We start from the raw sequence: 21,986 nt of genomic DNA, 5'->3' as shown, positions 1-21,986 counted from the left end.
AGTTAGGTTGATGGTTGGACAAGATAGATGATCTTAAAGGTCTCTTCCAACCTAGATGATTCTATGATTTTAAAACATGTAAATACCTGAATGTATAAACTGGGTTATTCACCCTCATGTATGTAGCATCTTAATAGAACCACATTTCAAAAGAGCAGCTGTGATACCACTTAAAGCTGGAGGTTAAATCTGTTCAATATTAACGACTATGGTAGGTCAGATAGGTAAGTTGAATGAGGTGATCATCCTCTACCAGTCTTTTATGTAAGAAGGCTTTTATTTTATAATGATTAGAAGATAAATATCAGTAAGTAGCCTGAAAATGTCAGGCTATTTCACTTGTTCTTATATTTAATTTTAAGTGACAGTGGGCTCTCTCTTTTTTTTTTTTTTTCCCTTTACCTTTTTCAGGGATTTATCTGAAAGTTGTTTGTATTTTTTAATATGTTTAAAGAACTCTTGGGAAATTAAAATTTCAAATCCATGAGCCAGATGTTGGCATTTTGACTGAATCAGGATGTGTAGGAATGTTTCTAATTCGCTGAAATATTTTTCAAGAATTCTCCAATGGGACCGGCAGAGAATCTGTGTCTCTGTAATTCTTAGATGTCCATTTCATCTGAACCTACAAGATGTTGTAATCAAAATTGAAAGCATTTTGTACCATGTAGCATCAAGGAGATTTATTCAAAGTAAACTGTGGCAGAGGCAGGAAATTTAGAAAGGAAATAACGCAGGTAAAGTGAGTGTTAGGTTGGCCGTATACTTTTATCAAATCAGCCATTAAAGTCTGTTGTTAAAGAAAATGCTGCGTAGGTCTTCCTGTAGGAATTTGGAAAGGGAAAAAAAAAAAAAGTAAATCACTGAACAAAGGACACATCTTGTAATTTGAACTTTCCCTTGTCTCCTGCCTAAACTATATGAAAGCCACCAGTCCATGTATGTAAGAACAATGATTCTAAAAGGATAAGGGAATGCTTGTTTAAATAAGTGACAGAGTTATAAGATTAAAAAATACTTTGCTTAAATAAATAAGCTTGACAATAATTAAATGCAAGTTAATCCTGAAATGTCCATTTTTATAATCATGATATATTTGTTCCATAATAAAACTCTGTGGGGTTTTTTTTTTTTTTTTTAGTACTACAAATTACTGTCTAGGAACACTTGTCACTTGGTTCAGATTGCTTTTTATGTTCTTTTCCTACTGCTTTGTTGGGTGATATTCGGGTAGATAATGGGAGGGGGAAAAGAAAAATATTTGTAAAAATGAAATGTGTGTTAGTAGCATTTTAGTTGTATTCAAGAAAATTAGCCCTGCTAATTAATGTCAACTATGTATTTTTTAACCTAAATATTTTACGGTCTTCTCTCCTGCTAACTCTTTGTTTTATTTCATCTGTCAGTGAGAAGAAGAAAGAGAAAGAGCGTGAAGAACTGTGGAAAAAACTGGAGGATTTGGAATTAAAGAGAGGTCTTAGACGTGATGGGATAATTCCAACTTAACAAAAAAACAAAACAGCATTATTAACCTGTGGAGTCACACATTTATGTAGTAGAAGATGGAGCAACAGTTTTCTGTATTGTGCAACTTTACAGTAGATTTCACATTTGTTTCATTATTACAACAGCACTGTATATACCTGTCTCTAAGTAAAGGAAAAAAATAAGGACTTTAATCCAAAGTTTGGACAGCAGATGGACTTCTCAGAACTTTGCAAACATAGTAATTGTTTTAACCCTTCTTTAAAACCAGTCTTCAAAGACCTGTTGATGAAAATTGCGATGTCAAATTCCATTGTCAGGACCTCTTCCTTATTTATCGTTAGCAGAGAGTATAATACAACTTTCAAATGTGAACAATCTTAAAATTTAGCTTGTCTTTCTGCTAAACTGTTAAGTGTATTTATAGTAAAAGAGAGAAAAGACTGTCATTCCCTTATGAGTTTGTGTAACATCCTCCTTCTCTGGATAACTTTACTGTAATTTGACTTTTTTTTCCTTTTGCACATCTTCATAAGTTGAATGTCCATTCAGATCAGGGCCATGAAAAACATAGGTCCTGAATAAAAGTTTTGTTTACTGGTGTGAGCATTTTTTTAGTACCAGGCTGTCTCTGGTGCTTCCTTAATTTGAACATTAGGAGTTAAAAAAACAAGTAGGTGATAAACATAGTAGGAAAGGGAGCTTTGGATTCATGCACCTATTTATTGCAAATCCAAATTCATGTCCACAATCCTTTAAAAATGGGCAGTGGTAACATCCTGGACTTCAGTATCTAAGCAGTATTAGCGATATGGCATCGGACACACATACTGGAGTTGTTTTAGAAATACTGGTTGCTAAATTGCTCAGCATGTTTTTATTGGACCAGTTGGAAAGAATAAAGACAAACGCTAAACAGTGCAAGCATGAAATTGATCTCCAGTGGTCATGGATCTAATTGGAAATTGAGTTGAGGTAGCAGTTTGAACTGTTTGGAGTTGTTGCCTTACTTTTTAATATGTATTTATAAAGTGTTCCAGCAAAAGAGGATGTAGCCTCTAAGAAACATACTATAGTGTTTTTGTGGTTCTTACTCATCACAGTACCCGCCCTATGGTCTTAGCTGGAAAGGATTCTGGATAATTTACTTCTGCATTCTCATCTGGATGCTCATTCCTAACTACTGTATTTGTTACCAAAAGTGGTTCTACAAATGCTACTGAAAAGAATTCTGGAAATCCTAATGTTCTGAGTATTAATAATAAAGTTTAAAATGCTTTTATATCAAAGGTGCATTGTGACCAAATTGTTTAAAACAAAAGAGAAAAAAAAAAACCAACAAAAAGAAGAGGGCTGTATTATAAATACACATTATTGACTATCTGCTTTGTATTTGAAAGTGGAATCTTACATCTTTGGTAGGTGAAATGCTGATAAGACTTATGTACAGTATATATTTAGCTAATGCAGTTGCATTATTATATACCGAAAGGTATGTGTTTCAGGATTTTTCTCCAGGATGCTTTTGAACTGTTATAGACATATGACAACAGTGAATTGATAATCCTAAACCATCAATCCAGCAGTATTTACAGTATAAAACTGAATTGGTGTTCATGAGTCTTTGTGATAGTTGCAAACATAAATTTATGACCTGTTGCCATTGATAGAAATACAGTATAAATACAAGCTTGTATATTTTTCTTCCTACCATTTAAATATACAGTAGGATTTGAAGTTTTCTTGTTTTCAGGCATGGAAAAGAGGTAAAAGTGGATTCCCTTCTAGACTACTGACTGTTTCAGGATTATCAGGTCACAGTTTGTACTCCTGGGTCTGCGCACACCAATGTTGTAAACACAACGATTTTGTAAAAACTTGACACTGTTAATTCTGGGAAAAAAAAAAAAAAGTGGATCTAGTCATATGCAACACCAAACATGACATGGTTTAATGGGATTAATATGAGCTTCTTTTAAGAACACTGACTGGGACGCAATGTAAATTAGGCAGTTACTGTCATAGTTGAAACATTTTATTTTAAAGTGCTGAAGCAAAGGTGCAAGCTGAAATACTAAAGATTAAATAAATTTATAACAAATCATGTCCCTTAGCCCATTGATTTTGACAGTCTTTTATTTCTGTTACCAAAAAAAATATTTGCTAGTGTGATTTCTTTGAGAAGTGATCATACTTTACAAGAGGGTGAACTTAACCTCATGCTCAAAGACTCTGTTCAATTGTGAAAAAACTGAGATAGAATGGAAGAAGAAAGATTAATGTTTTCCACCTGGTCGAGTAAAACACAACAATGTGAAATTAGAAAAAGCACCTTGTCCTGTACTTAGAGTTTAGGTGAGTGTTGTTTGTTCGTAACTATTTTTTGGTTTTGACATGACGTTCTGGTATTGATCATACAAAGCTGATGAGAACCTGATGGGTTGCAATATTTTGTTACCTCTGATGTTACCTCTGATGTGGGGATAGTGGGGAGCGTCTAAAGTTTATAGACGATTTATCACTTCCAAGAAGGAATGTTTCGTTAAAGCGAACGAGACGATGTGATATTAGTCACTTGACTCTAAAAGGTTGATACAACACTAGGTTGCACTGCGTGATGTCTGTGAAGAAGCACTTGCCACAATGATACCACCATAACCCCCACCCTCCCCGGGATCCACTCTTGGCCACAACCCACAGGCGATGTCCCGCCGCTCCGCAGAGCTCCCATCCCTGGCGGTTGGAGTCGTAGGCAAAGGCGGCGACAGCACCTCTGGGCCCAAGAGTGATCAGTGCGTCTATTTACCCTTTTCCTTTGCTTCTTGAGTTCCAGGAACTACCTTTCTTTGTGTAAATGTCGTCATTAACTGCTGGCGCAGCAGTCGTTGGGTGGTCGCTGGTGTCCTGTACCATATTGGTTTCAGGAGAAAGGATTGAATGCTCTCTGGTAAAAGGTACTAGGGCATTGCATCAGGTCATGGGGTTGTAACAAGTGTAAAAGTGAAGTTCCTCTCGTATACTTCAAATTGCTTTCGTCATCTTGCAAGTCTCCCTTCTTGTTTTCCTTCCGCTGCTTTTGAGCTTTTTTTTGGGCCTCTTTTCCAAAGGTTAGAATGCTTTAAATGGAAGTACCCTAATGCCATTGGAGCATTCACTAGCGGGGTTAGAGTAAATTTAAATCTTGGTTTTATTAGCGTAAACAGAAGGATTTAATTTATTATTTTTTTTTATCTCCTCCTCTATATGGAAAAATGGAGGGTGTTGGAGCCAAGAATTGCTCGATTCAGAAGCGTAGCAGCTGTACTTACACTCTACACGCCTAAGTACAGCCTTAGGCTCTCTCACTATGGAAAGGAAAAAATATTAGGAGCTTTAAAAACCTCTTTATTGTTTGGTGAGGAGGGGAAAACACTAGATTCTTCCCTCCTCAGATAAAAATGAAATAGTTGGCTTTTAGTTCTGTCTTGGAAAACAAACATGGCCATTTCTCTGAGTGGTGTGACAGTATCATCCCGAAGCAGATGCCCTAGAACGAGACGAAGGTGACAATGGGCAAGATTGAAGAATGTTCTTATTTACATGTGGCTTCTTTTATTTTGGCTCACCTGCTTCCCTCAGCAGCTCTGGAGTGAGCCACCGGTTAGTTTTTCCAGTTGATGATGTGCAGCAGGTTTTGTATAGCCCAGTTTTTCATTTTGAAGTCTACATTAAACATTATGTTGAAACAGGATGGAACCCATTTTGATGAAGAACTTTTCTCCGAGTGTTGCTTCCCATCCACAGAAGCACACGCTTTTTATCATGACCTCTCTGAATACGAGTTTTTGTTATTTGGGTCACTTACTGTAAATATGTTGTATTCATAACCTCATGTAACGATGAGGAGTTTTCAAATATAAATAGTACTGATACATTTCTTGTTGTTGTCCTATTTTTGATTGTAGTGTAGCGAATGACCTGTCATGCTTTTTGTTTCAAGGTTAGCATTAGATTCATATATCTTAATATTTTAGCATTTCATTGTTTAAGCAGGAGAGGGCAGCAAAAGTTCATTTTTCCCCATAGGAATGCTCTGGTCCATTACTGTTTTTAACTTCGATGCATTTAACTATCTTGTGCGTGGGGGGGTGGGGGGTGGGAAATGAAGCATTTTTTATATATATTAAAAGGTGCATATGAAAATATATAGACTGGTCCAACCAGACTGTGAAAAAATGTCTTCTACTCTACATCGAAGTAATAATAAAAGGAAAATACCTTCCACCTCTGGGTAAAGTACAAGCAGGTCTTAAGCTCTTGGATTCAAATGTCATTCTTTGGAAATAGTTTACTTTCTTAAAAATGGTATCAAAGAAACTCGAACTCAATGGTGCTCCCAGCTCTAAATGTGTAATCCTCCTCTTTTGCACGTGCTCAAGAGGCTCTGTACTGTGGGTGCATCTAAATAAAGAAGCAATGAAGTGTTTTCCAGGTGCTTGGCTTTTCTTTCCAACTCCTTCACTCCCAACTTCACGTACCTTCTCGACAGGGAACTCCCAACCCTCAGACACCCACTCGCACGGGTTAAACATAAGGCTACCTGTCTTAAGAAAAAAAACCACCCAAACAATGAGGTGGTAATGTAAGTTGCTACCGGAATTACCGTAGTAAATGCTGAGTTTTCATGAAGTTTATTTTATTAAAGGTCCTCTCGTGATGGTGAACATCCTGGTACCGCACGCAACCGCGCCTGTGAGGGAGGTCAAGAGCAGCAGGTACAGAAAAGAGGTGTTAGATCCACGTGATGTTCTCTCTCAACTCTTTGAGCCTTCCATTTTGCAACTGGTGAAGGAACTTGTTGTGTTTTTTGTTTTTATAGCATCATTCTACTGTTTCAGTCCTCGTGCTGCTCTGCCCCGTGGAAGTGAGGCCAAAGGCTTAAGATGGTTATGAATGTTGGGATCACCCTCTGGAGAGAGCCACGGATAGAGCTTGGTAAGGGGTAGAACAGCTTTAGCAAATGCTGTAGATACTGATGCTGCAATAAAACTGGAGAAGAGACATAGTAAACATAGATCTTAAAATGACAGTTTCCTATGCGAATTATCCCAGTAACCTAATTCTTAAAAACTGTTTCCATTTTGATTTTTTTCCAAGTGAAATTTTCAGCAGCCGGATCTTGCGTGCCTTTGCTAGAAGAGCTCATTATCCCAAATCTCTAAATACCTGTAAGACAATGTACGGACAACTTAAAACCTCATTCCTGTTTACTCTCTTATTGCAAGGGAAGTATTTCCCGAAGAAGATTAAAAGAAATAAATGAGAACACGCAGTAAGTTGGCCTTCAGGGTAGAATTTGTCTTCAGAACTTGCAAGTTACAAAACAACCTTTAAAGGATTGGAATTAAAGAAGTTAAATCAGTTTTCTACTTTTTGTAATGATAATTGCTTTGCTAATTTTTCATCCTTTGTCTTTCCTTCTCAGGAATGTTGTGGTTTCTTGCGTAATAGCAGGGCACCTAGTTTATCTTGCGTCAAGCGTGGTCCCCAGGCCACGAGTTGGTGGCCATCACAAGCAGGTAAAGGCTGTTCCCAACTCTGTCTCCAGTTACCACTTTAATACACAGTAAAGCAATCGCTTGGGTATTAAACTGGAAACTGATATGAGGTCTTGCATTTTGAATTCTGTTCATCACTGGAACAGGTTGCCCAGAGAAGCTGTGGCTGCCCCATCCCTGGAGGTGCCCAAGACCAGGCTGGATGGGGCTTTGGTCAAGCTGATCTGGTGGGAGGTGTCCCTGCCCAGGGCAGGGTGGTTGGAACTGGATGATCTTTAAAGTCCCTTCCAGCTCTGACCATTCTGTGATTCTATGAATTAAGAGCTATCTATAGTTTTAAAGATTAAATGCTGAAGCCAAAGGGAGTATCCTGAATTTGTTAGTAAATACCTCAAAAGGAGTTGTGCTGACCCACTGCGAGCAGTGACTGCAGGCTTTTCTGGAAGGCTGCATCGCATGAAAAACGTTAGGCTGAAACTTTATCTTTGACTATTTTTCTGGTTGGTTGTTCTTCCCCCCTCCCCCTGTTCATTTTGTCTATGGAGTGTACTCTCCCTGCCCCCAAAGTCACCGAAGGTGTGAGAAGTTTCGGGGTCACTCAGGAAGGATGGAAAACTTGTCTAAAGAAACACGTGTTTTGCATTGCTGGACGGAGACTCCTACCTTTGATACCCACTTGAAAATGTCTGGGAACTTGTATTATCCCTCGGTCTGGGAAGCTCTTCCGAAAAAGAGGAGGAGAAAGGGAATACAGTTATTCCATATCACTTCCGAATCTTGTTTTCAAATTTCTTAATATTTCACAAGCTGGGACAAGGGTTTGGGTGTGTAGAAAGCCTCCCGACTTCGCCGACAGAGGAAGCAGCAAGCCAAGGGGCCGTGTTTATAGAGCCCGTGCCTGGTGGCACCTTGCACTGAGGAGATGTGTGTGCCCACCACCGGCCCAGGCAGAAGGAAGCTCTGGTGTAATAACCCCCACGGGGGCAAGGAAGGAAAGACATGGCCTTTGTACCAGGATGGCTGCAGACCTCCAGCCACAAAAGGCACGTTTGCCTGAGAACCTTGGGCAGGCTTGGGTCAGTTTGGAATTCTTCACGTTTTGGTGAAGGAGATAGGGTTTATCTGTGTAAGTAACCTGATGGGACAGCCCGGCTCAGTTTTAGGGACCTTTCAATATGAATTCTGCAAAATACACCGGGTAGGACTGCAGCTTCTGCTCGGCTGTAGTCCCTGTGACTATGCAGTGACTCCCATGGTTTTCTACAGATTACTTGGCCTATGCAGATAATGTAGGTAAGTAGAAAATCACTGTATACTTAACTATCTTAAATCAAGGTGGGCATCTGCATCATGTTGCAGTGCGCACTGGCAGCCCAGAAAACCAACCCCATCCTGGGCTGCATCAAGAGAAGTGTGGCCAGCAGGTCATGGGAGGTGATTCTGTCCCTCTACTCTGCACTGGTGAGACCCCACCTGGAGCACTGTGTCCAGCTCTGGAGTCCTCAGCACAGGAAGGACATGGACCTGTTGGAACGGGTCCAGCAAAGGGCCACGAAGATGCTCAGAGGGCTGGAGCACCTCTGCTGTGAGGACAGGCTGAGAGAGCTGGGGTTGTTCAGCCTGGAGAAGAGAAAGCTCTGGGGAGACCTTAGAGCAGCCTTCCAATATCTGAAGGGAGCTCCAGGAGAGCTGGGGAGGGACTCTTTGTCAGGGAGTGCAGTGACAGGACAAGGGGTACCGGTTTTAAATTGGAAGAAGGGAGATTTAGATGAGATACCAGGAAGGAATTCTTTGCTGTGAGGGTGGTGAGGCACTGGAAGAGGTTGCGCAGAGAAGCTGTGGCTGCCCCATCCCTGGAGGGGTTCAAGGCCAGGCTGGATGGGGCTTGGAGCAACCTGGTCTGGTGGGAGGTGTCCCTGCCCACGGCAGGGGGGTTGGAACTGGATGATCTTTAAGGTCCCTTCCAACTCTAACCATTCTGTGATTCTATGATCTCAAGCATCAGTTCTGGCCAGAAAAAAATTGCTCTCAGGGATACAAAGGAAAGAATATTTCCTGTGTCTGTGGTGCCCCACAATGCCCACCCCCCCCGCCTTCTCACAAACAGAAGCATGAAGGCTTGCCATGGACTGAATTTAAGCAAAATTTGTTGTTCTATTAAAAATTCTCCTAAGGGGGACAGGTTTGGTGATGATGGAGCAGTAGGTGTTTTAGCCTTATCCAAACAAATCCCTCACCTCGTGGTAAGGTAAAGAGTTGAGGGGGGGGGGGGAGGTTTAGAGGTCTTGTGGAGCCTTGATCTCACCAGACCTCGCAGCGTAACTCTGCTTTAGCAGAAACTGTGTGGAAACTGTTTTTTCAGGTGCAATTCTGTTTTCCATAATAACCTTCAATCTGCTAAATCCCCCTGGAATTTCCAACGTGAATTGCTAAAAGACCCCTCCCCTGCTTCAAATCCCATTACTGTCTCTTTGGTTATTTGGAGTTTGTTGAGTAAAGTGCTTTGAAAATGTTGGAATCTATAAATCTGCTCCGATGTTTAGAAATGTTTCTGCAATAAATGCAGCAGAATAGCTAAAGATACAGGAGATAAAGGCTTGGATTTCACACCCTAACGTAAGATCACCCAAGGAATAATATTTTTTTTTCCTTAATCTTTTTTTTCCTCCCACAACCTATTTCTGTTTTCTCTTGCTCTAGAGCTAATTCTGCTGATGGTAAATTGGAATATGTGCAACACAGATGCCAAAAGAGAGAAAAAAGGAGATGCTTTCAAGAGCTCTGCTTCCAGAGAAGGTCCATGTAAGTTCCCTTTACACCACAACCTTTGGTGCTCCTCCCTCATGCTCTCCTCTATGCATGGAAATCAGCATCCCCCAAAACTCCTGTGCTGGGCACTGGTGGGGCCTCCCCTCGAGGGCTGTGGTCAGTTCTGGGCCCCTCACTACAGGCAAGACATTGAGATGCTGGAGTGTGTCGAGAGAAGAGCCACCAAGCTGGTGAGGGGTCTGGAGAACAAGTCATACAAGGAGAGGCTGAGGGAACTGGGCATGTTCAGTTTGGAGAAGAGGAGGCTGAAGGGAGACTTCATTGCCCTCTACAACTCCCTGACAGGAGGGTGTAGAGAGGTGGGGGTTGGCCTCTTCTCCCAAGGGAATAATGACCAGAGCAGAGGAAATGGTCTGAAGTTGGGGCAGGGGAGGTTTAGATTAGATATTGGGAAGAATGACTTTCCTGAGAGGGTGGTCAGGCACTGGAACAGCCTGCCCAGGGAGGGGGTGGAGTCCCCATCCCTGAAGGTATTCAAGAAACGTGTAGATGTGGCCCTTCAGGGCATGCTCTAGTGCCTGGGATTGTTGGGTTGGGGTTTTTTGTGTGTGGTTGGACTCGATGATCTCAGAGGCCCATTCCAACCATGAAGATTCTGTGATTAATTCAGTACCTATGAAAATTAACTACATTAATTAGACTGTTAAGACACGCCCCCACCCCCCCTTCCCTTTTAATCAGGCGTAATTTGTATCCCTGCTGAATCCACTGTCATTAAACTGCTTTCTCTTTTCCTATTCTGAATTGCCAAACCAGTTTCAAATCTTTGGCAGTGAAATGTAGGCAGTATGTAACTTAATGGAACACCATCCAACCCGTTAGTGGGATTTGAAATCTAATAATTAAATGTAAATGCTTGGATTCATTGTCTAGGAAAACAGAACCTTTAAAATAAGCCATTTAATGTCATACTGGTATTTTCTTTTGATTGGACTTCAATTAGTCACTGGTGCAGAATGGCCTGTTATAGGTGTATCGTTATTGCAGCAGGGAGTGTGAGCCTGAAATCCAGATCTCCATCCAGACAACTCGATTTCCAACGCTTAAGTTGTCATTTCCTCATCAGCTTGGTTTCGTGGGACGGCTGTTTGAGTAGCCTGCCTTCCTTATGGAAGGCTGGCTGCAAGGCAGATCTTGGAAAAGAGTTATCCCTCAGTATACAGTACCCAGAATGTGCAAAATACGGGTAAGGCTGAGGAGCAGTGATTTCGAGCTTGCTATTGGAGGAAATACTAGCAGCCAATTAAGTTAAAACCCTAATTAATACTGGCTTCTCCCCTTCTGTGCTGCCTGATTTGGCAGGGGTTGAAGACACCGAAACACAGCTTTGAAATGTATTTTCCTTTAACTGTAGCCTGGAATTGTTTTCCTTGTGTTTGCATTCTGTCATCCCCATCCATTATCCTTATCGGCTCCAAATCAATCAGATGCTTAGAGGGGAGGATGTGTAGAAAAAAGGTGTGTGTTAGTCCAGGGCAGAATTTGGCCCTGTGCAGGAGAGGATTTTGGTTTTATTGCTGTGACATGGAGAATCCTTCTGATTCCAGAGTTGCCCTTGGGTCGGGCAGGGCAAAATCTTTGCTGTTCAGCCCAAAGTCACTGCCTACTTCTGTGTATTAGAAGGAGGTTTGGGACACCTTTGCCTCAAACACAAACCCTGCATGGACACGGTCCCGACATGCAACCAACCAACCGAAATGGGGGAAAAAGAACAAATTATCCAATATAAAAAAAAAAAAAAGAAGAAGAAAAAAAAAGATAAAAAAAGAGATGTGCTTTCTCAGCCAAAAAAGACTGTGAAACTGTGGTGTACAGAAGCTCTCATTGTCACTGAGGCACATTGCTAGGTCCACCACCATTCTCCACGCTGTGCAGAGAATATCACCCAAAGCAGGAAAATTGATAACTGTGGCCCTTGGATTGTTGTTGGACTGTGGCCCTCAGGATGGTACCAGTACCTATACCTTCCCAGCACCCTGGGACCAGCATTTGTGGGGTGGGTTTTCTAAAAGGAGTGTAGTCCAACACAGTTTTCCCCTTTCAGTGTCAGTGGAGGTTTGACCATAGATAAACTCTTGAAAATTTAGCCCAGGATGTTTGGTGTGTTGCTGTTGGGTGACGCTAAAGGGCCCCGGGTTCAGAAATTCAGTTCCGTACAGCTGGAGCCTGCAAGTCCTTCATACAGTCATCACTGATACTAATTAAAAAGGCAAACCCTGAGTTTAATTTTCTAGCCTTATAGGGTCTATACCTGTAGCACCTGATACCTGTAGGTATCTAACCCTAGTAGTGTCAAACCCAATATTCTGTTATCTTTCCAGCTTAATCTGTGAGTTATTTGTAATATGTTTTCCTTATAAAGCAACATCTTCATGCATCAAAGGGGTTCAGAGTCTTTTAGTATTTCAAGCGGAGTAGGAATCCCTGGGGTACAGTTTGGCACACTGCTGTGAAAACATACCTTTTAGTTGTTTCACTGCTGGGTTTCAACTTAAATGGCTGATTGAGGATTTAAACAGCTGGATTTCAGTGTCTGTTTGCCACATGCCAGCTGCCGGCAGAACTAGAAATTATAATACCCAGTCATGACTTACATATTTGACCTTTGACCCATGCGATCAGGCCCAGCCAGCACGGGTTCATGAGGGGCAGGTCCTGCTTGACAAAGCTGATCTCCTTCTATGACAAAGTGACCCGCTTGCTGGATGAAGGAAAGGCTGTGGATGTTGTTTATCTGAACTTCAGCAAGGCCTGTGATACAGTGTCCCACAGTGTCCTCCTGGAGAAACTGGCTGCCCATGGCTTGGATGGGAATACCCTCCGCTGGGTTAAAAACTGGCTGGAGGGCCGGGCCCAGAGAGTGGTGGTGAATGGAGTTAAATCCAGCTGGCGTCCAGTCACGAGTGGTGTCCCACAGGGCTCAGTACTGGGGCAAATTCTCTTTAACATCTTTATCAATGATCTGGACGAGGGGATGGAGTGCACCCTCAGTCAGTTCGCAGACGACACCAAGCTGGGTGGCAGTGTCGACCTCCTGGAGGGTAGAGAGGCTTTGCAGAGAGATCTCGACAGGATGGATGGGATGGGCTGAGACCAATGGGATGAGATTCAACAAGGCCTAGTGCCAGGTCCTGCCCTTGGGTCCTACCAACCCCCTGCAGAGTGGCTGGCGCTGCCTGGCAGAAAAGGCCCTGGGGGTGTTGGTGGCCTGTGGGCTGACCATGAGCCACCAGTGTGCCCAGGTGGCCAAGGAGGCCACCAGCATCCTGGCCTGTGTCAGGAACAGCGTGGGGAGTAGGACTCGGGAGGTGATGGTCCCCCTCTGCTCAGGCACTGGTGAGGCCCCACCTCGAGAATGAGGTTCCACAAGGCCTAGTGCCAGGTCCTGCCCTTGGGTCCTACCAACCCCCTGCAGAGTGGCTGGCGCTGCCTGGCAGAAAAGGCCCTGGGGGTGTTGGTGGCCTGTGGGCTGACCATGAGCCACCAGTGTGCCCAGGTGGCCAAGGAGGCCACCAGCATCCTGGCCTGTGTCAGGAACAGCGTGGGGAGTAGGACTCGGGAGGTGATGGTCCCCCTCTGCTCAGGCACTGGTGAGGCCCCACCTCGAGGGCGGTGTCCAGTTTTAGGCCCCCACCATAAAAAAGACATCGAGGTGCTGGAGCGAGTCCAGAGAAGGGCAACAAAGCTGGTGAGGGGTCTGGAGCACAAGTCTTATGAGGAGAGGCTGAGGGAGCTGGGGTTATTCAGCCTGGAGAAAAGGAGGCTGAGGGGAGACCTTATTGCTCTCTATAACTCCCTGAAAGGAGGTTGTAGGGGGGGGGGGGGCGGTCTCTTCTCTCAAGTCACAGGCAACAGGACGAGAGGAAATGGCCTCAAGTTACGCCAGGGGAGGTTCAGGCTGGATATTAGGAAAAAATTTTTCACTGAAAGGGTTATCAGACATTGGAATGGGCTGCCCAGGGAGGCGGTTGAGGCACCATCCCTGGAGGTGTTCAAAAGACAGTTTGATGTAGTGCTGGGAGGTATGGTTTAGTGATGGTGTTGCTTTTTGTTTGTTGTGCGGGCGTCTATTTTTGTCAGTTAGGTTGATGGTTGGACAAGATGATCTTTAAGGTCCCTTCCACCCTAGAAGATTCTGTGGTTCTGTGATTTAAGCACCAGAGGATATAGCAGACATCGTCAGAATCCAATACAGTATAAAACCCTGGGAAGTATGAAACTTGTCGTGTGAGACTGTTGGTCTTCACAAATTAATCTCTGGTTTGAAAGTGTCTTTAAATGACAAAAGCATTTTGCTTTTATTGGGATTTATCTGTCTAATCTAATTAAAGTAGAGATAGCTTACCAAGACTGCTGAATATAAAGCATGCTTGAAGAAAAGCAGAGGTGTGTGGCAATAGCACCATGAAATTAAATTTATAATACTCTTTCCATTAATCTGTATAGATTAATCCATATGCAGAAGAATACTGGCTCTGACCTGAACTTTCCGCTCAGGTATGAAATCATTCGTACTGTCGTGTCAGAAGTTGTAAATAAGTTATAAATTCTAATGGGTGATGTGTTCCCAATGGCAGAGCACTGTTCCTCTCCGGGGCAGAGCTGTGTTTCAGAGCCCCGTAGGTATCAACCTACTTCCACAGGTGGGGCATAGCCCGGGCAATGCTGGAGTTGGCATTTCACAGGTCATGGCATGGGTGACACCACGAACAATATGCTACTCAATAGTGTGCTTGCTGTTTGCATGGTTTACAAGGGTGGTTTTGAGATGGTTGGTGAGTAAGAGATGATATTCAGGACTGTTTTATGATTCCTGTAAAGAAGGGGTGCTCTATGTGCTCTCAGCGTGGCCTCCATGTTCTTCTTTTACAAAGAACATGCTTGGCTCTCTCTAGCTGTGTTATGGAGACCCCTGCACAAAGAACCTGGGCATGATTGCAATGAGACAGTTGCAGAGTGATGTGGCCGTGGAGGTGGTGCTTAGAGGTGAAAGGAGGACTCTTCGTCAACCTTGTCAACTCTTGTTCTTCTCATCTTCCTCCCCCGGTAATTCTTCAGTTGCTGACAAATCAGGGACCCAAGATAGACAACAGTAAACTGGCAACCCTATGGTCACCTAAGCTGTTTCTGTATGGTTATAGAGTTTGTTTCTCAAAGGGCTGCTTTATGACCTTGTGTCTCTGTGAGTCCTGCTGGTCCCATGACATGGGATGACGCTGCACCCACAAGGAATCTCTTAAAATCAGTGGGAACAGGGTGATGAGCTTAAATTGGAAATAGTCAAGGATTCAAAGTGTTGACTGGGATCTACATCTCCTTAGAGGGTAAAGAGAGTTCAGGCTGGAAGATTTGGTTCTGTCTGCTGCTGAAACTTCTTGCTGGGTCTATGTGGTGCTGAGGCTTGGTTTGGCCAAGTGCCTCTCTGGGGTTCTGGACTCTCGTCATATTTGTTTTAATGGCTGGGTTTTGATGAGCTCAGTAGTTCTAGGAATTTATTCTAACAGGATTCACAGGAAGGGATGGTAGCTTTGTTTCAGGACACTTCATTTCCAGCCTTGTCTAATTTATAAACTTCACTCATCACCGAGGCAATGCTGAAAATAGAGCATTAGCACTGGTGGTGATGCATGTTGAAATGAGGTGTCTTTTTTCCAGTGCATTGGACTTGAACAATAAGGAAATTAACGAATTAAGATAATGAATCTTTGAACTTCTATGGTTTTTAATTAAGAAGCTTCATCTTCCACTTCTGAGCCCAGAGGAGAGGATTAATGGAGCTACGTCTTTGCCCACTAGTCTGTCATAAAAACCTAAAATGCCCTTCCAAAAGGGCACGTTGGAGGAACGCTGTGGAAAGCAGCAGTGATTTGAGTTAAATCAGCTATTGTCAGTCACATATAGATTACACAGTGTCTATATGTATTGGAGAATCTTCTTTGTGTTGCAACGAATTCAGGACAGATCTCCAGGCAATTACCTGCTGTGCAATTAGAAAGCCCAGTCCTCGCTCACATCCATGTCTAGCCAACTCCACTGGATTTGAACTCTCGAATTACACTGGGCGGAACGTGAGCAGCATCATCACCACAAATGAACCATTTAACAGCCGAGGGCAGTGTAAAGGTAATCGAAAGCGGCTGTGGAAACTGAGAAACCCTTTGCAAGCAGTGTGTGATAACACACCGTCACTTATTCAGCTCAGGTGTGATAAAGGCAAAACCAAAGCGTGAGAATAGACAGGATTTTCATAGGAGAAAATAAGTGAGAGGGGTCGGTTTGCAATTTGCCTTTCGTTTTGCTCTTTGAGGTTATTCAGTATAAACGGCGACGAGAGGACACCATCTCGGTCAGCTGAAGTCAGGAAATCCAACATGAATTGAACGAACGGAAAGTCTAGCACCTGTTTTTCTAATCCATAGAAGAAGAGGGATCTGTCAAAGCTGGTTGATCCGCCATCTGGCATGTGTTTCCTGTACTTGTCTCTAACCTTGGGCTGAGTTTTGCTGGCACGTTTCCAGAATCAAATAAGGAGAACTTATGACCAATATTTTCACTTTTACCTGCTCTCTCTGCAAGTCAGGGACTTTTAAACTGTGCATTTTTTAAAAGCCTTTAAAGGTTTCTTTCCTAGCTTAATTTCTGGTCAGTGATAATTACAGCAAAAAACCAGGGAAGGTTTGTTTTGATTTGCTTTGGGTTGTTTTTTTTTTTTTTGAAAGTTGCTGATATTTTTAGATCAGTGGCACAACAGTTTGGCAGTTCCTCTTGACCTTGCTCTGATCAGATTTGGCTTTGAATCTCCTGCTTTTCCCCATTGGCTTCAATGGAAGAAATATGTGTCCAGCTGCGAGCTGGTGGCAAGGAAGGGAGATACTTTCCTGAGGTTGCTGCATGAGCTTGTGTCTGGACTTCTCGTACCTGCTCATCTTTTATGAACTCGCTGACCAGCAAGTTGCTCATAGTCCCAAGGTTCCTCGGCTTCTTTCTGTCTTATGAGTAGCTGAAAGTAGTGTTTGCACGGTGAAGGCAGTGGTCATGATGTCCCAATTTCTTTTGCACAGTGGTCCTTACCTGCATGACAGCTGCCTGGCTTGTCAAGAGAACATTCCCTCGTCTTACAAACTCACACCTCCTCCTCCCCCCATCGCTTTGCTCTTACTTGCAGTGGAGTCAAAAAAGGCCTTATGCAGCTGACAAAAACTCAGCACAAATATTTGAGAAGAACTCCCTTCAGGGTGTTTACTCAGGGCTTGTTGATCAGGGAGGTAATGATGGTTTGAGTCTCCCCATCTCCTCACACGGGTGTTGCAATTCCATGGATGAGAAGACCCGTTTTGCCCCAGTGCAAGCTCGATATTTCATTCAGCAAGATACTCCTTTTGTTTCAGGGCTGGTGTTACGAAACAATACCCTTTAAGATAATCACTGTTGGAAAGGAGAGACTTAATTTACAGTCAATGACTTTGTTGCCTTGGGTAGTTCAAGTAAGGATCTGCCTCTGTCTTGTCTTGATTGACAAGACCCTTTCTATAAATTTGCACAATTAAGGAGCCCACTAGCAGCTGCTTGGGAGATCTCCGGAGCACAAAGCCGACAAGGAGTGCTGTGCAGGTCTCCTGCTGCTCACTCTGACATCCTGAAGCAGTTTAAAACTGAGAAAGGAGATCGGACTCCCAACAAGTCAGGTGAGTGCCCTTCTGTGTTGACCCCATGCCATGGCTCCGGCTCATGAATAAAGCAGCAGCTTTTGCTAAAATGGCAAAGAGTAAAATGTTCCACTTCTTCTTCTGAAGTTTCTCTCTTTTGCTCTCAAATATCTGCTTTTAAAAATATGGAATTTTAGGGCTTTTTTTTTTTTCTCTCTGTTGAAGCTTATATAGAAGCATACATGTAATCAGTATTTAATCCCACGTAAGGCTATAATGTATGCACGGCCAGGTCTATGAAGGCAAACTGTGGCAAAGCTCATGCGCTGATCTAAAACTTTGTTTTAGCAAATTTCAATCTTTTGGTTTAACAGGAACCTAGAGACTCAAACATCAAAAGGCAGGCCAAGCTCGTTTAACTTAAGTCTGTCCAGCTGAGGACACAACAGGCCAACGCGCACAAGTCCGTGTGCCCCATGGAGTAGCTGACGTTCTCAAAGTTCCATGTCAAGCCTGGGCTTCTGAGGTTGGCATTTTTAAGTGCATTGCAAGTATGTGAGGTATAAAATAGATCTTAGAGTTACTCTCCAACTCCCTTTTTTTTTTTTTTTTTTTGACAAAGTTTTCCAGAGAGGCTGGCTGCTTTCTTCACTGAGGAGTGGAGAAAGGTTTGATATAGAAAGGCAGCAAGTGTCAAAGGGACTTGGTCAATGTTGGGCTGCTCAGAAAACGTGAGTTCAAGCCTCTTCTGGTCACCTTGGCCATGTTGACCCCATCTAACCAGCTCTGTTCACCAGCTTAGCAGCCTTGGTTATGTCTGAGCTGGCTGGTGGGGCAGTGTGTGCAGGAGGGACAACTAACAGTTGCATTGGCCTCTGTGGCTGCAGCCCCAGGACTGGACCAGCACAAGACCAGTGGTCAGGGTATTGGTAATGGCAACTCCAATAACATTATGAGGAGGTGCTGACCTCTCCAGAGATTATAGCACAAAATGAGGGAGGCTTGGCTCCTAACTTGGGCTAATGGTGAGTGTCCAGAATTAGGTCTTCTTGTTGAAATGCTGGTGTTACCTGCAGACCTAACCCTGATGAATGCATGGAGCTGCAGCTGTGCTGCTTGTCTCCCCGTGCAGCAAAATAGGGAAGCTGCCACCTCCCACAGGTGTGGATGGCACCCAGACAGACAGACAGAGCCCTTCCAGACTAACCCTGCCAGGGCCACGGTCTTCAGCCAACAACATCTATGTGCACTGAGAGGGCAACCAAAGGCATACCCAACCATTGGTTGACACAAGCTCAGGGAAAGCATTTGCTGCAAAGTAAACTTGCAATATGGAAATTTTGGTGGATCTGAGGCACTAGCAGGTGGCTTTGTGTCTCCCAGGAAAACTCCACTGCTCTGCGGGGAGAAGTCTGCTTTCCGTTAGACCTTTTCACTAAGACTTTCCCTTTCTGGGAATCATAAAATGGTTAGAGCTGGAAGGGACCTTAAAGATCAACTGGTTCCAACCCCCCTGCCATGGGCAGGGACACCTCCCACCAGACCAGGTTGCTCCAAGCCCCATCCAGCCTGGTCTTGAACCCCTCCAGGGATGGGGCAGCCACAGCTTCTCTGGGCAACCTGTTCCAGTGCCTCACCCTCACAGCAAAGAATTTCTTTCTGGTATCTAATCTAAATCTCCCCTCTTCCAATTTAAAACTGTTCCTCCTTGTCCTGTCACTGCACTTCCTGACAAAGAGTCCCTCCCCAGCTCTCCTGGAGCTCCCTTCAGATATTGGAAGGTTGCTCTAAGGTCTCCCCAGAGCCTTCTCTTCTCCAGGCTGAACAGCCCCAGCTCTCTCAGCCTGTCCTCACAGCAGAGGTGCTCCAGCCCTCTGAGCATCTTCGTGGCCCTTTGCTGGACCCTTTCCAACAGGTCCATGTCCTTCCTGTGCTGAGCACTCCAAAGCTGGACACAGTGCTCCAGGTGGGGTCTCACAAGTGCAGGTGACCCCTCATTGGTACATCTGCCTGCTTTCTCTGTGGCTGAATGAGGATGGGGAACAGTGTGTCTGAGGGGAAGAAAGGGCAATTCTTGCCTCCTGGACTGTGCTAGCTCTCCCACCCCTCCGCTTCTCTCCCTTCTGCCTCAGCATGAAGCTCCGCTGTGTGATCCTGGGTGCTCTGCTTCTTCTGCCGCCGGCCGGCTGCAGCAACGCACTCAAGGCCCCCGCCATCGACCTGCGCACCTTTGTGGGCTGTGCTGTGCGTGAGTTCACCTTCCTGGCCAAGAAACCCGGCTGCAGGGGGCTGCGGGTGACAACGGACGCCTGCTGGGGACGCTGCCAGACCTGGGAGGTGAGGCTGTGCCCTGGGCTGGGGGTGGTTGGCTGGCACCAACATAGAATCATACAATGGTTAGAGTTGGAAAGGATCTTAAAGATCATCTAGTTCCAACCCCCCTGCCCTGGGCAGGGACACCTCCCACCAGACCAGGTTGCTCCAAGCCCCATCCAGCCTGGTCTTGAACCCCTCCAGGGATGGGGCATCCACAGCGTCCCTGGGCAACCTGTGCCAGTGCCTCACCACCCTGGTGGTGCTTCCCGAAGCATCCTGAGTGGTGCTTCCCCCACAAAGAAAAGCCCTCGATAGAAACCTGCTACACATCAAACAATGGCTTGGAGCTATCTCCACAAACAGGCAAGGGCTGTGTCCCACTCCACGACCTTCTGGCCACCACTGTTCGTGGCAGAGGACTTTGCTGTAGGTTGTTCCCTCCCTCCGTTCCGCTGCCTCGAAGCGGGGTGTGCGTCAAGTGATGATATTAATTAATCACTTATGCAATACTGTTATTATGCAACTTGAAAGCCTCTTACAGCTTAACCACTGTAGCAGGAGAAGAGGCCTTTATTGCTTTACTGGAAAAAAAATCCTTTGAGATTAAGATGGAGCTCCCAATTGGTGGGTAATATATTTTGTTCCAAAAAGCAAATCCCAAAGATAATGCTGTTTCTAATTTGGTCCTGTTTTGAGTCACATTCCATGGTGGCCATGGCCCAAGCAGGAGCTGGGGCAGGGGGAGAAGAGGGGGAAAAAACAGGGAGAGCACCCATGGTGGACAAATGGGATGGAGAAATCCCCCATGGTGGACATTCACTGGGGTTTGTGGGATGTGCAGCCTGACCAGGAAGACCCATCTGGCTGGGAATAAACCATCCGTCAGTCACCGGGCAGCACCTCTGCTCTTAGGCAGCTCTTGCAGATGGAAGGGTTTCCAGCAGAACACATTTTCTTTGAGGGGAAAAATCAAACCTTTTGGAAGAAAGCAGCTGCTTTTTGGCAAACGCGCATTTGGTCAAAACACTAATATTCTGCTGAAAGCCAGCTTTTTGGAGAGGCTTTTGTCTTCCTGCAGGCAGCTTTATGGAGCTTTATGCTTTAGACAAACAGAAACACGCACATGCACCCACTCCCCTCCATGGCAGGGCTCCAAGATGCAGGTGTTGAAGGATGTAACCTAAAACGTATTTCCATCCATGGCCCCTTCGGCCTTATCCAGAGGCTCCCCTATTTACGCTAAATTCCTTTGAGGAAACTGTGGACTCCAGATGTTTGTCTTAGAGTCACACAATCGTCCAGGTTGGTATGGACCTTTAAGATCATCTAGTCCAACCATCAACCTAACTCTAATAAAGAAAACCATACAAAAGAACCCCCCCCATCACTAAACCATGTCTCTAAGCACTATGTCAACCCATCTTTTGAGCACCTCCAGGGATGGTGCCTCAACCACTTCCCTGGGCAGCCCATTCCAAGGCATAATTAAATTTTTTTCCTAATATCCAATCTGAACCGCCCCTGGTACCACTTGAGCCTTCTTGCCTGAGGCCAGCATTTCTCCCCTACAGAAGCCGGTGCTGGAACCACCTTACATTGAATCTTACCACCGTGTTTGTACCTACAACGAGACCAAGATGATGACAGTGAAGCTGCCCAGGTGTGCCCCCAACGTGGATCCCTCCTACACCTACCCGGTGGCCATCCGCTGCGACTGTGACATCTGCTCCACTGCCACCACCGAATGTGAGACTGCCTGAGCTCTCCTTTCCCAGGTCAGCAAGGAAGAGCCCCTGGTACCACTTGAGCCTTCTTGCCTGAGGCCAGCATTTCTCCCCTACAGAAGCCGGTGCTGGAACCACCTTACATTGAATCTTACCACCGTGTTTGTACCTACAACGAGACCAAGATGATGACAGTGAAGCTGCCCAGGTGTGCCCCCAACGTGGATCCCTCCTACACCTACCCGGTGGCCATCCGCTGCGACTGTGACATCTGCTCCACTGCCACCACCGAATGTGAGACTGCCTGAGCTCTCCTTTCCCAGGTCACCAAATTCTTCCCTGGCTTCACACCCCTCAGGCATGACAGAGGGTGTAAGTCAGTCCAGAATTTGATCTCACCCCGTAATGCTCCTAATCATTGACTTTTTTGGGCAGACAAGGCTTAATCC

The 21,986-nt window shown here is 44.7% G+C and overlaps 2 protein-coding genes across 3 annotated transcripts in view; both read left to right on the top strand.

Annotated features, from left to right (window-relative positions):
* The window catches only part of PPP2R5E (protein phosphatase 2 regulatory subunit B', epsilon), a 79,261-nt gene extending 73,311 nt beyond the window's left edge, over positions 1-5,950 (top strand). For both annotated transcript variants that reach the window (XM_014966581.1, XM_014966580.1), the window contains exon 13: positions 1,407-5,950. In XM_014966581.1, the coding sequence (XP_014822067.1) occupies positions 1,407-1,506 (100 nt within the window). In that variant the 3' untranslated portion in view covers positions 1,507-5,950. The remainder of the gene's footprint in view (positions 1-1,406) is intronic.
* Positions 5,951-7,015: 1,065 nt separating this feature from the next.
* GPHB5 (glycoprotein hormone beta 5) lies at positions 7,016-21,573 on the top strand. Its single transcript, XM_014966577.1, has 4 exons — positions 7,016-7,043; positions 9,723-9,824; positions 19,630-19,834; positions 21,385-21,573. Exons 3-4 carry the CDS (start codon positions 19,631-19,633, stop codon positions 21,571-21,573), a joined length of 393 nt encoding a protein of 130 aa, XP_014822063.1. The 5' UTR covers positions 7,016-7,043; positions 9,723-9,824; position 19,630.
* Positions 21,574-21,986: the final 413 nt, after the last annotated feature.

Source organism: Calidris pugnax, unplaced genomic scaffold, assembly GCF_001431845.1.
Source record: "Calidris pugnax isolate Ruff unplaced genomic scaffold, ASM143184v1 scaffold74, whole genome shotgun sequence".
Classification (NCBI taxonomy): domain Eukaryota; kingdom Metazoa; phylum Chordata; class Aves; order Charadriiformes; family Scolopacidae; genus Calidris; species Calidris pugnax.
The sequence above is the reverse complement of the archived record's forward strand: the minus strand, read 5'-3'. Positions and strand labels throughout refer to the sequence as shown.

Bases quoted from the DNA above. Each gene is read 5' to 3' on its own strand.
- GPHB5 (XM_014966577.1), top strand. From the start codon at position 19,631: ATGAAGCTCCGCTGTGTGATCCTGGGTGCTCTGCTTCTTCTGCCGCCG. The intron at 19,835-21,384 runs GTGAGGCTGTGC...TCTCCCCTACAG, and splicing joins GACGCTGCCAGACCTGGGAG to AAGCCGGTGCTGGAACCACC.